We start from the raw sequence: 14480 nt of genomic DNA on the forward strand, positions 1-14480 counted from the left end.
GATGCACCTGGTGTGTTATGCTCTACTACTTCTGCCTTGCATATGTTGTTGAAGTTGGCTCGCTCAGGTCACCGTTACCAGAAGTTAGCCTAGACCAGGGGTGCTCACACTTTTTCAGCATGCAAGCTACTTATTATGTGGTCAAGGCGATCGACCGACGGTGGGGGGGGGTGCGCAGTGATTTTTTCTTTCTCGGAGCTCTGCGGCGCGCGAGCAGGGGAGCCGAGAAGTGGTGCTCACACTTTTTAAGCATAGAAATGACCAAGTCAAAATGATCTACCCACGACAAAAATGTGGAACATGTATTTATTTTCAAATATATTGAGGACTATAATGTACAATGAATGTTGATATAACTTGCATAACCGCATGAGCCAATATTACACAACATAATTAACTATGAACATTTGTTGTAATTACCCAAGTTTACTTTGATGTCTTGCACTGAATTGAATCAGCCAGGGATGCATAGTCCGGACAGTAGCTGCTGACAGCCAGCCTCAAGCACACTTCCAAATGTTCATCAGTCATGGTGGAACGGTACTTGGATTTAATCATCTTCATGTGGGAAAAGGCTGACTCGCATAAATAAGTGGAGCCGGATAAAGCAGTCAAGGAGGGAGCACATGTCCTCATGTTGGGGTACTTTATCTCTGTCAGTAAGTTCCAGAACTGTCCATGAGCTCTGGACTTAAGCTCAATGTCGTCTTGTAGAGTCAAAATCTCATCTTCCACTCTAGAAGAGTTCAGGTGAAACAGTGTTGCAATTTTTGATGCGAGTGAATCAACATCAGCATCTTCCTGAACAGGATAGCACATGAATGTAGCGACTGGCTCGAGCAAAGAAAAGTCTTGAAAGCGTCTGTCAAACTCTGACAGACAATTGTCAATCTGCTCTGTGTAGCGTGCACTGTCAAGCTGCACACAGGGCTTCCCTTGCATCACCAGCTCTGACTCCAGGTTCCGGAAATTTGCCAAATCATGGCGCTGCAGCTTTGAGGAGATATGTTTCATCTTTCGTTTGAAAGCATTAACTGAGCTGATCATATTGATCACTGTTTTGTCTTTTCCTTGCAGCTCTAGATTAAGGTCACTCAACATGTTTGTCAGATCGGTTACAAATGCCAAGTCTAACAGCCACTGACCATCATTTAGTTGCTCGTATTCTGCATGTCCAGCTACACGGAAAAACTCCTTAATCTCCGGACAGAGCTCTCGAAATCTTTGCAGGAATTTCCCCCGACTAAGCCATCTCACGTCAGTATGTAGCAACAACTCAGAGTGGTCACAGTCAGCCTTCTCCAGATGTGCACGGAATAACCGTCTTTGAAGAGATCTGGCTCGAATAGAACAGGCGATCTTCATTGCCACATCCATGATCTCTTTCATGTTGAGCATTTTAGCGCATAACGCTTGTTGGTGGATTATGCAATGGTAATTCAAGAAGTCTGGGAAAGCATCGTCCTGCCTGCACTTGGCAATAAAGCCATTCACGCGGCCAACCATTGCGGGTGCTCCATCCGTGGTGATAGACACCAATTTGTACACTGGGAGCTGAGTTTTCTCAATCAAGCTTTTAAACGACTGAAACATGTCCTCTCCTCGTGTATGTTCTTTCATGGGAAGTACTGTTAATAGCTCCTCTTTTGCAGTGATATCACGAAACACCATACGAATGAAAATGCACACCTGGGCAGTGTCACTCACGTCCGTAGATTCGTCCAACTGCAGTGAGAAACACTCACAATCTCCGATGTCCTTCCACATTTGCTGGGTGACATCCTCAGCCATGGTTTCACAGCGCCGTGTAACTGTACTTCTTGACGGCTGCAGAGCTTTGATTGAAGATGCTATTTCTGCCTTATTGTTAAAGTCTTGGAACAATGAGTCAGCTGCTTCAACGAATGCCTCTTTTACCATCTCTCCGTCTTGGAAGGACTTCTTGTTTTTAACGATGACGTGACTCACCCGGAACGATGCTTCGGTGGCGGCTTTCGCTTTTGAATGATGGTGCGTGAACAATGACTGCTGACCGGACAACTGGGATTTTAGTTCCTTCAACTTTTTCTTTCTAAGATCGCTTTTCAGCGGGAAGTCGGTGTCGTATTTTCTATGAACAGTCCGAAAATGCCTCTCCAAATGTCCCTTCTTTGGTATTGCGACGGCAGCCCGGCAGATGAGGCAAACGCACTTTGAAAATGACATCGTGAAAAAAAAGTCCACCTCCCATTCCGTGTGAAAGTGATACGTTTTTGTCTTCTTGCTACTTGATTCAGCTCCCTCACTCATTTTTGATGACCATAAGCTTTCTTTACTTTAAAAAAAAGCGAGGGCTTAAAATTGAAGGTAACTCGCTGACTAGCTTGTTCGTTTTGCTGCTGCACTTAGCGCCGTTGTTTGCGCATGCGTGGGCTGACCGTCAGCCTATCATCCATTAAATAAACAAGACGTGTTGACTTCGTGAGAGTAGACTCTACGGAGCATGTGAACGTAACCTCACGTCGCACGTAGAGGTTATGTTCACACATGCGTCGCGCCATCTTGGATTCAGCAACCCCGGGAGCTGATCCCAGACCAGCGAGCCGACGGCCGACAACCAGCGCCTGACGTCAATTTTTTTTTTTTTCATGCGATCGACTGGTAGGTCTCCGCGATCGACCGGTCGATCGCGATCGAAGTATTGAGCACCCCTGCCTTAGAGAAATGGTTGTTCTTACCACATGTATGGCACACTGCACCATAAGCTGGGCATTGACGAGGCTCATGCTTGTTTCCACATTTATGGCAGACGGTTGTTGTCTCATGCCTCTTGCTGCTTGTTTTGCTCTTGTCCCAGCTGCCCTGTTGCCTTCCTTAAAGCATCTCCTGAGGTGTCTTGGACAACCTGTGACGTCTGCATGGCTTGTATTTGTGACTTAGCTCTGCTGATCTGCACGTGTCCATGGCTCTGCGCAAAGTGAGCTCATTATCACGCAACAGTCTCTCCTTCAGACGAATATCGTTGATGCTAAACACTAATTTATCCCTAATCATGTCATCTTCATGTCTGCCAAACTCACAGTCTTTGCTCTTCTGGCGTAGCTCTGTGATGAATCTGTCCACCGATATTCCTGCTGACATCGTGTGTGACCAGAATTGATGGCGTTCTAAAACCACGTTCTTTTGAGGGCTGCAGTAGTCCGTGAAGGCTTGGAGAACTTCCTCCATTGTTTCTTCATCTCCATCTGGGATGATGGCGAGTGTGTTATACACTTCCAGCGCCTCCTCGCCGACCGTGTGGAGCAGAATGGCTATTTTAACCGTCTCTTCCTTACCCAACGCACCTGAAGCGGTCATATACAGCTTAAAACGTTGTTCCCATCTTCTCCAGTTTTCAGCTATATTCCCGGTAAGTATCAGCGATGGTGGCGGCTTGAACTGCTCCATGTTCGCACGTGCTAGCACTTTTTTAAAAATACCATCCTCGAATTACTCCGTAACTCCGTCTTCTGACACCATGTTGTGTCTTTATGCTCTATGTATAAAGTCACTGTTATAGTTGTATACTATTCGTGGGTTATCTAAATCACTGTTCGATACAAATGCACGGAGACGAGGATGCAGCACAAGTTAGATCTTTTACTCGCGGGTTAATCACACACAACTGCCAGGCATGAACAAACTATCACCGAACTCTGTAGTGGTGACAGTCAAATACAATCGAGCACCGAGTGCTCGATCCAATATACCACAACAGGAGTGTGATGTACCTGGTGTGTTATGCTCTACGACTTCTGCCTTGCATATGTTGTTGAAGTTGGCTCGCTCAGCTAACCGTTAGCAGAAGTTAGCCGAGACAGCTTGTAATGATCACATGGTTTGGCCTGTGTGTACGGCACCGGTAAAGGGTAAACTTTGTACTCGTTTATTTTCCTTTATGTATATGTGCCGTACCAGTGTTTTTATCAGTGGCCTCAAGTGAGCTTGGGTTTAGTTCGGATAATGTGTTTTGTATTATAATTGTAATTATTATTATTGTTGTGTCACGGGCTATAAAAGGTGATGAGGGGGAGGTGACGCGAGGGTTTGGGTTTGGAGCGCGCTGACAGGCTCCGGTGTTGTGAGCGGCTCAGGACGGCAGCAATCCGGCGACTACTTCGATTGTGGATTTATGCCAACGGGCGGGATCATTACTGAGAAGACTGCGCAGGAACACTGTCAACGGGGCCAGCACCTACCGGACTAGGGTGTGACGAGGGAGTGAACGCGCGCCTCGCCACGTTTCCGCCTGTTCGGGCAGCTGTTTGCCGGCTTGTGGGGGGGAGGGGGGGTTTGTGCGCATGCAGTCGTTTACTTTTGTTTTGGGGAACTGAAAGACTTTGGGGACTGTCGGGATCCGGGATTATACTTTGTTTTGAGTGGGTTTGATTGTTTGCAGTGTGTTCATTTTGGAAGCTTGCTGATGCATTGAATTTTATTTAATATAATAATATTTGAGTTTACGATTTCGACTGTGTGTTTTTCTTTTACTACCGTTTGAGCAGACACTTAACACCATAATTCGCAGATCCGCCCATTCCCTGTTTTGCATATTGTACATTTTCCCCTTAATTGATTTCTAAAGGCGAATTGTTACAAGCTTTTTTACTTCAGCCGTTTATCAATTCCAAGTACACTGAGTACAGACTTGTGTTCTTTTGGAGTCTGGTCTTGGGAGTCCAGACTCTCGAGGATGCAGGACGGTCTTTCTGGTCTTGTGACGTCACCACATCAACTCTTCTTGCTCATGAATTTACTCCAATTATTCAGTGTAAAATACTTTACAGTGGAGTAGAACGTGTTGCGGTGTTCACTGTTGTTTGGCGTAGGCTACGAATAAACGGTAATAACTATACAACGTCTCGTAGCTTTCTGACCCAGGGTCGCTACAATATGAAGTTATGAATCTTACTTAAGATAATTTAATTAGTGGGTTACTTATAAATGATATAAGTGACCACCTACCAGTGTTTGTTATCTACGATTGTGAACATAAAATGATGAAGGATGAAGGTATAACAAGACAGAGTAGAGTAAGAACAGAAGTTACCCTTGATGCTTTTAGAAGGGAATTGCTGGGACAAGACTGGAGAACTGTTTATGAAGCAGTGGATGTAAACTCTGCTTATGACTCTTTCTTGGATATTTTTTTATCAATATATGATAGAAGCTGTCCAATGCGACAAAGCAATAAGAAAATCAATAGCTCTGATAAACCATGGATCACAAAGGGCTTGTTGAATGCCTATAAAAAAAACCCACCTTGTACAAAAAATGTATAAAAGATAGAACTAGAGAAAAAGAAATGAAATATAAAAGATATAAAAATAAATTAACTGATATTATTAGAAAATGTAAGAAGGATTACAACAATTTAATGTTAGAAAAGAATAAAAATAATATCAGGGGCACATGGAACATACTAAACTCAGTCATTAGGAAGAAAAAAATAGCTCCAGCTTTTCTAATTATTTTATAGATAATTATAGGACAATCACTGACAAGAAGGAGGTGGTGGAGAGCTTCAACAACTTCTTTGTGAATGTGGCCAAACTGGCAATGAAATAAACCCTCCACAAGGAGGAGGTGCTGAAATATTCTATGGAGAACGAAATCCAGATACTATCTATTTGAGAGGTACAGATAATAATGAAATTATTAACGTTGTTCAGAAGTTTAAGAACAAAACATCTCTGGATTGGAATGGTATTGACATGACTTTAATAAAACAAGTAATTGACACTATAGTAGACCCTCTAACTTTCATCTGTAATCTATCGTTTGACTTGGGATGCTTTCCCAGTAATATGAAAACTGCTAAAGTGATCCCAGTACACAAAGCTGGAGGAAACACCTATTTACTAACTACAGGCCAGTTTCACTGCTCTCCCAGTTCTCTAAAATTCTCGAAAAGCTCTTTGTTGTGCGGTTGGACAGCTTCATTGACAAATATGAGTTGCTTATGGACAGACAATATGGTTTTAGAACGAATAGATCAACTGCAATGGCTTTAATGGATTTAGTCGAAGAATTAACAAGTAACAGTGATAACAAAAAATATTCAGTAGGTGTTTTTGTCGATCTAAAGAAAGCGTTTGACACAATTGATCATGGTATTTTAATACATAAACTGGAAAGGTATGGGATTTGAGGGGTAGGGCTAAATTGGTTAAAAAGTTACATTGAAAACAGAAAACAGTTTGTTCAGTTGGGTGTAACTAGGTCACCTCTTAGATATTATATGTGGTGTTCCGCAGGGGTCAATTCTTGGACCGAAATTATTTATACTGTACATCAATGACATCTGCAATGTTTCTAAAATATTGAATTATGTTATTTTTGCTGATGACACTAATGTATTCTGTGCTGGGGAGAACCTTCAGCAGCTGTTGGAGGTTGTCACGGCAGAATTGAGTAAGCTAAAGTTGTGGTTCGATGTCAATAAATTATCAGTAAACATAAAAAACAAAATTTATGGTTTTTGGTAATAAAAATATACATCCGAATACTCCGGTAGAATTAATGTTGGATAGTGTTATGCTGGAAAGAGTTTTCGAGAATATGTTTTTAGGTGTGATAATCGACCACAACTTTAGCTGGAAACAACATGTCAAGTATGTAAGGTCCAAATTAGCACGAACTGTAGGGATATTATGCAAAACACGGCACATACTGAACTATAAATCATTGCAGACATTATATTACACTCTCATTCTACCATACATGACCTATTGTGTTGAAGTGTGGGGGAACACCTACAAAAGCACCCTACAGCCATGATGCATCATGCAAAAGAGAACAATTAGAATAGTAAATATTGTAGGATATCTTGAACACACCAATTCACTGTTCTTAAAATCACATACACTGAAACTTAGGGATATAGTAGAGTTCAAAACAGCACAAATTCTGTACAAAGCTAAACATAATTCACTGACTGGAAATATTCAAAAGATTTTTAGAGATAGAGAAGGAGAGTATGAACTAAGAGGGAGATGGAATTTCAAACAGCCGATTGTTCATTCAACTCAAAAAAACATGTGTACATCTGTCTGTGGGGTGAAACAGTGGAATAGTTTAACTGATGACATCAAGGAAAGTAAGAATCTGGTGATATTCAAAAACATTTTTAAAGACATGACTCTGGACAAGTACAGACGCATCATAAGTAACGGATAATGGGGACAAGCGTTTTTGTTTTTGTTTTGTTGATTGTTTTATGTATATGTAGGTATGTGTGTATATATGTTTATATGGGTGTGTGAATTTGTATGCATGTGTATATGTTTATATTAGTGCTGTGAAAAATAACGCATTAACTCAGTTAATCCAATTACAGGTTTAACTAGTTTTTTTTTTTACGCATTTAACGATGCGCAGAATGAGCTTCCAATCCGTCTGTTGTTGGTCGCCGGGACGAAAAAAGTCACTTGCAAAATGAGCTTCCAATACACCACTTCAATCTGAACTCTGTCCGCACTCATGCAGACGGTCTCTTCATCGGTAATGATCCTTCCGCAGGTTCACCTCTGGAAACCTTGTTACGACTTTTACTTCCTGTAGATCAGGGTCTCAACACGTCGATCGCGACCTGCCAGTCGATCGCGGGCGTAGTGTTGGTAGATCGCATGACATTAAAAAGATTGGCCCGCCCCTGACATGTTCTCTATAGCACGCCTTTGTTCTTTATTAAACTAAACGCCTGTTGTTGATCGTATCTCCACAGCAGCATGTCATTTCTGTCTCTTCGCGTTGCGTTAACACTTATCGATCTTCGCCTGGCGCCCACAGAGCTCCGTGCGCGCATCGACCGAGCAAAAAAAAGTCACTTGTCAATCTGTCCACCTTTAGATTGTATCATGGTGGAGTTAATGGTTGACAAACAAGAGAAAATGCTCTGTTTAACCCTCCTGTTACCTTTACTTTACTAACATATTTTACCCTCGGGTCAATTTGACCCCAGCAATTAAAACCTCCAGAAAATTATTAGAATTAATATTGCTTCCCAAGTTTAAGTGTGAGGTACTTTATGTTTGTTTGTTGACTACCTAAATAGCCCTTTAAATAAATAAAAAGTTGATATTTCTGATATGTTTGACACAGTGAAATCCAGCCTGGGGTCAAATTGACCCCAAAGAACACCGACATTAAACATTGAATGGGGTCAAATTGACCCGAAAGGTAACAGGAGGGTTAAACATTCTGTTTAGGATGAAGATGTATTAATGTTCCATATGGAAGAAAACTGCTAAATAACTGCTGAGTTGCAGCACCATTGTATAGAAGAATGTATAAATGTATATATCCTATCCGCTTTTGTCATAAATCTCTATGTTCTCACAAAATATACCGAGAATATCGGTAATATGTGATTAATCATGATTAATCCACAAAAACCTGTGATTAATCCGATTAAAATTTTTAATCGTTTCACAGCCCTAGTTTATATGTTTATGTATATATATATATATATATAGGTATATGTAATGTTTCTCTAAAATAAGTATTTTCATGAAAGCATAGGTTAGGGCACTTATAAGCTTGATAGCTTCAGCTTTGACCCTTTCGGTCGGCCACTTTCTTCTTTTGTTGAAATTTTGATTTTTGTATAGTATTGCTGATCGAAATAAACTAAACTAAATTAAACTTAACCCTCAGTCAAATTGACGTAACGCTATCTTGTAATAAATAATAAACTCTTTGTGCTCGTTAGATCCTCCAAAACCTAATTATATCTCATGTTTAGCCGCTACGGAGACGTCAGAGCCAGCGGAGCATTTTAAAAAGTCCTGCCGAGATCAGGCTGCTCGGCGGCCACAGAGCGCGCTGAGCGCCCGGCGCCCGGAGCTCAGTGGTCCCATGAGCAGAACCTCAAATCTCCGTCGATATCCTTATTCGGACGGCGCTCGTGTCTTGGTGCATTTTTGCACCTTCCTTCCAAAACTGATTCTGATTCTGACCCGACCACAGATTTGATGCTTAAACTACTAACTTTTCGGCTGAAAACATCCTTAAATTACATTCCGTGACTCGACAACAGTGGTATTTAGAATGTACAGACAATAATGCATAATAAACACTGTTCGTCTACAGGTCCAAGTGCTAGGGATCGATTGCTTCTGTCTTGCTCCCTGATTTGACCAATCCTGTTCAACAATGAGGTTCGGACCGCCCAGCTCATTTGAATATACGGACACGTAAATGTCATACATAAATAAATGAAGAAATACGTGTGGACACATAAATAGAGATATAAATAAATGAAGAAATACAGAAATGTATAAATACATTTATTTAATGATGTCCTGTTGAGTTATAACTTATATTTATTAATTTCTGTATTTATTTCTCTATTTATACATTTATTCTTGTATTTATTTATTTATTCATACATTTATTTATTTATTCCTGTATTTATTTATTTATTTATACATTTATTCAAGCATTTATTTATTCTTGTATTTATTCATGCATTTATTTATTTATTTATACTTAAGTCATCTTAAGTCCTCCATAAAATATAAGTTGATGCAAATCACAGTTATTTAGCTTGAACATGTTTTCAATGAGAAGAAGCAGCAGACAATAAATAGTTATGAGTTGATGGACAGGTGACGTCAGGAAGAGTTCAACAGATGTGTGCTTTGCCCTGCGCTTTGTCTCTCAGGTTGCCTTCTGCTTTCTCCGCCCTGCGACACAAATACAGTCAGAGTCCAAACTATAAACGTTTTATTAAAAACAAAGAGACAGTTGAAGCACACAAGTCCACTTAAAAGACACACTTTGTTTTCTTTATAAAGTTTTTAACTATTCCTTTACAGTAACTTTGGTTTAAGCGGTTCAATCTGACAGCTGACACGTCTCTATTGTCTCTGTGTCCTGCAGAGAGGACATTAATCAGCTTTAATACATTAAATAACTATTCCTGCCGGCTGTACATGAAACATGGTTTGTCTTCATGAACATCTTCAGGGTTCTACTGTTTCACTTCCGCTTCCTGCAGCTTTACTGTGTTTCATAAGAGCTGCAGATAAGAGGCGGAGCCACCCTGAAGAGGAGAGCTGCTGCGTCACACTCAGGAAACGAGAGTTAACTTCAGAGTCAGAAACACTGCAGTCGAGACGAGTCTCTGCTTTTCTCTGAGACGATTCAAAGTGACGTCTTCAGGTTTTTCTCAACAACTCAACAGAGTCTCTTCCAAACACTGGTGAGTACATCTGATCATATTCACACCTGTGATCACCAGGATTAACACAACACTTTAGCTTTACTCGGGCAGGAAGTTCCTCTCTTATCACTTCATACCTGATGAATTATTAACAATATAACTATGGCTGTCTGTCCACAGTCCCACGACACAGAAACTCACTTTAACTGCTTCAAACTGTCTCAGGAGGACTTTAGAAACTTGTAACTGAATCTGTGGTTTTCAGTTTAGTCTCACTCTGACTTTCCTGCTTTTGTTACTGTTCATTGATCACTTCCTCTATTTCCTCTAGTAGTTTCACAATAAGAGTTTATGGCTTTTATTGTGAAGCAGCTGGAGGAAATGTGATGTGTTAGTCATCAGTAAGCAGAGCTTTGTTGTCAGAGCTGCTCTTTAACTCACTTTGTATGGAGGACATAAAATGACTTAAGTATACATGAATAAATATAGGAATAAATGAATACATGCTTAAATAAATGTATAAATAAATAAATGAATACAGGAATGAATAAATATAAGTTTTAACTCAACAGGACATCATTAAATAAATATATTTCTACATTTCTGTATTTCTTCATTTATTTATGTGTCCACACGTATTTCTTCATTTATTTATGTGTGACATTTCTGTGTCTGTATATTCAAATGAGCTGGGCGGTCCGAACCTCTGTCTAAAGCATGATTGGTCACAGGAGTGTGATGCACCTGGTGTGTTATGCTCTACTACTTCTGCCTTGCATATGTTGTTGAAGTTGGCTCGCTCAGGTCACCGTTAGCAGAAGTTAGCCTAGACAGCTTTTTGACTTCAGCCGTTTATCAGTTCCAAGAACACTGAGTACAGACTCGTGTTCTTTTGGAGTCTGGTCTTTGGAGTCCAGACTCTCGAGGACGCAGGACGGTCTTTCTGGTCTTGTGACGTCACCACATCAACTGTTCTTGCTCATGAATTTACTCCAATTATTCAGTGTAAAATACTTTACTTTACTTGGCGTGGTGGAAGAGTAGTGTGACGGAATGAGGGAGATGTAATCCTAACCTGTTATAAGTGTTATTGTGGTTATAGGAAGAAGTCTATGACCGGAGCTTAAGTAGAATGTGTTTGGTGTTCCTGTTGTTTGGCGTAGGCTACGAATAAACGGTAATAACTATACAACGTCTCGTAGCTTTCTGACCCAGGGTCGCTACAATATGAAGTTATGAATCTTAACCCTCAGTCAAATTGACAACGTTATCTTGTAATAAATAATAAACTCTTTGTGCTCGTTAGATCCTCCAAAACCTAATTATATCTCATGTTTAGCCGCTACGGAGACGTCAGAGCCAGCGGAGCATTTCAAAAAAGTCCTGCCGAGATCAGGCTTCTCTCGCGGCCACACATTAGCGCTGAGCGCCTGGAGCTCAGAGGTCCATGAGCAGGACCTCAAATCTCCGTCGCATATCCTTATTAGGCTGAATCACGATAAACCGACCACAGATTTGATGCTTAAACTACTAACTTCTCGGCTGAAAACATCCTTAAATTACATTCCGTGACTCAACAACAGTAGTATTTAGAATGTACAGACAAGAATGCATTATAAACGCTGTTCATCTACAGGTCCAAGTGCTCGGGATCGATTGCTTCTGTCTTGCTCCCCGACTTGACCAATCCTGTTCAACAATGAGGTTCGGACCGCCCAGCTCATTTGAATATACGGACACATAAATGTCAAACATAAATGAATGAAGAAATACAGAAATGTAGAAATATATTTATTTAATGATGTCCTGTTGACTTATAACTATTTATTCATTCCTGTATTTATTTATTTATACATTCATTTATTTATTTGTTCCTGTATTTATTCACGCATTTATTTATTTATACTTAAGTCATTTTAAGTCCTCCATAACTTTGGACTTATTCTGTGCTGCTTTGCAAGAGGAGCAAGGTTGAGTCTGTCGGCACGACTTTGATCTTCGTTGCTTACTAATAAGTTAAAAGATATAAAATAAAAGACTGGCTTTATTTTTTCAACAAATAATTAAACTCTTTTGAATAGAATGTTCTTCTTTTCTTCCTCAATGTGTGTAGACATGGCTGCTTCAAACTATCTGCCGTCTGAAGACCAGTTCCTGTGCTCCGTCTGTCTGGATGTGTTCACTGATCCAGTCACAACACCATGTGGACACAACTTCTGCAAAAAGTGCATCAATGATTACTGGAATACCAACAACCAGAACATGTGTCCACTGTGTAAAAAGGTTTTCTTCTCAAGACCTGAGCTGCTCGTCAACACCTTCATGTCTGAGATGGTTTCTCAGTTCAGACAGTCGACTCAGCAGAAAGCCAGCAGCAGCAGCTCAGAGCAACAAGAGTCCAGACCAGGAGAAGTTCCTTGACGTCTGCACTGGAACCAAACTGAAGGCCCTGAAGTCCTGCCTGGTGTGTCTGGTCTCCTACTGTGAGACTCACCTGGAGCCTCACCTGACAGCTTCACGCCTGAAGAGACATCAGCTGATGGACCCTGTGGAGAACCTGGAAGACAGGATGTGTCTGAAGCACGATAAACCTCTGGAGCTGTTCTGTAGGACCGACCAGACGTGTGTCTGCATGCTCTGCACTGTGTTGGACCACAAGATGCACGAGTTTGTTCCTCTGAAACAAGAATGTGAAGGAAAGAAGGTGGAGCTGCAGAAGACAGAGGCTGAAACTCAGGAGATGATCCAGAAGAGACGCCTGAAGATTCAGGAGGTCCAACACAACGTGAAGCTCAGTGAGGAAGATGCAGACCGAGAGAAAGCAGAAGGTGTTCAGGTCTTCACTGGTCTGAAGGAGTCTGTGGAGAGGAAACTGAACGAGCTCATCACTACGATAGAAGAGAAGCAGAGAAGCACCAAGAAACAGGCTGAAGACGCCATCAGAGAGATGGAACAGGAGATCTCTGATCTGATGAAGAGGAGCACTGAGGTGGAGAAGCTCTCTCTCTGAAGACCACCTCCACCTCCTCCAGAGTGTCCAGTCCCTCAACATCCACCATCCACCACCCACCAAGGACTGGTCTCAGGTCAGTGTTCCTCCAGCATCACATGAGGGGACTGTGAGGAGAGCTGTGTCTCAGCTGGAGGAGACGCTCAGTAACATGATGAAGACGCTGGTTGAAGTGAAGATGAAGAAGCTGGTTCCTGAAACTGAGCTGAAGAGGGTCCAGAAGTTTGCAGTGGACGTGACTCTTGATCCTGAAACAGCTCATCATGACCTCATCCTGTCTGATGACGGGAAACAAGTGAAACTTGCTCAGGTACAGCAGCCACGTCTCCCCGACAATCCACAGAGGTTCTCTCACGGTCTCTGTGTTTTAGGAACACAGAAGTTCTCTTCAGGAAAACTTTATTATGAGGTTCAAGTTAAACAAAAGACTGACTGGTTTTTAGGAGTGGCCAGAGAGTCGGTCAACAGGAAAGAATTCATCATACCGAGTCTTCAGAACGGTTACTGGACTATATGGTTGAGAAATGGAAACGAGTACTACGCTCTTGATGACCCTCCAGTTGTTCTCTCCCTGAGGTCTGGGCCTCAGAAGGTGGGGGTGTTTGTGGACTATGAGGAGGGTCTGGTCTCCTTCTATGACGTAGAAGCTGCAGCTCTCATCTACTCCTTTACTGGCTGCTCCTTCAAGGAGAAACTCCTCCCATTCTTCCATCCTGGTTATTATCTTGATGGTATAAACTCTGCTCCTCTGATCATCTCTCCTGTTGGAGTAAACTAATCACTCTCTTTGGTTATCGTAATGATTTTCTTCATTGAAGAGAATAAATGTACATATCTTGTCTTAATATCATGCAGTTGAACTTGACATCTTACTGTTTACTGTGGTGATTGATTTACACGTCATTATTAAATGTATCCCGTTACATATAAACACATTAATCTCTTAAACTCTGCATCATGACACATTATATGTAGAATTTCAATTCAAATCTTTGTTAAATCTAAGACATTTATTTATTATTTTATCTCTCCTGTTGGAGTAAACTAATCATTTCCCTCACTTCCTTCAAGGGAAACTATTTAGACTCAACCCTGTGTGGGTTAATGGAATTTTAAATCTGGATGAATACATCGTGCTTATTAATAAAATGTACATGATGTATGCTTTTTTTATCGGTACATTTGATTTTCTGATTAATATGAATATCAAACAATTATTATTATTTAATAGTATTATAAATACTGTATAAAACTCAACCTCTAATTTCCAAACGTCATCCTCAA

General features: G+C 41.0%; 1 protein-coding gene across 3 annotated transcripts; it reads left to right on the plus strand.

Moving 5' to 3' along the window:
* Positions 1 to 9774: 9774 nt before the first annotated feature.
* Positions 9775 to 14356, plus strand: LOC130189761 (tripartite motif-containing protein 29-like). 3 transcript variants are annotated; one of them, XM_056408696.1, is made up of 3 exons: positions 9775 to 10225; positions 11823 to 11890; positions 12300 to 14356. In XM_056408696.1, exon 3 carries the CDS (start codon positions 12360 to 12362, stop codon positions 13194 to 13196), a length of 837 nt encoding a protein of 278 aa, XP_056264671.1. In that variant the 5' UTR covers positions 9775 to 10225; positions 11823 to 11890; positions 12300 to 12359; the 3' UTR covers positions 13197 to 14356. The 3 variants fall into 3 exon arrangements, with proteins under 3 accessions (XP_056264671.1, XP_056264673.1, XP_056264672.1); XM_056408698.1 differs by lacking the exon at positions 11823 to 11890; XM_056408697.1 differs by lacking the exon at positions 9775 to 10225 and having other exon boundaries at positions 11643 to 11890.
* The last annotated feature ends 124 nt before the right edge of the window (positions 14357 to 14480 follow it).

This window comes from Pseudoliparis swirei, chromosome 24, assembly GCF_029220125.1.
Source record: "Pseudoliparis swirei isolate HS2019 ecotype Mariana Trench chromosome 24, NWPU_hadal_v1, whole genome shotgun sequence".
Lineage (NCBI taxonomy): Eukaryota > Metazoa > Chordata > Actinopteri > Perciformes > Liparidae > Pseudoliparis > Pseudoliparis swirei.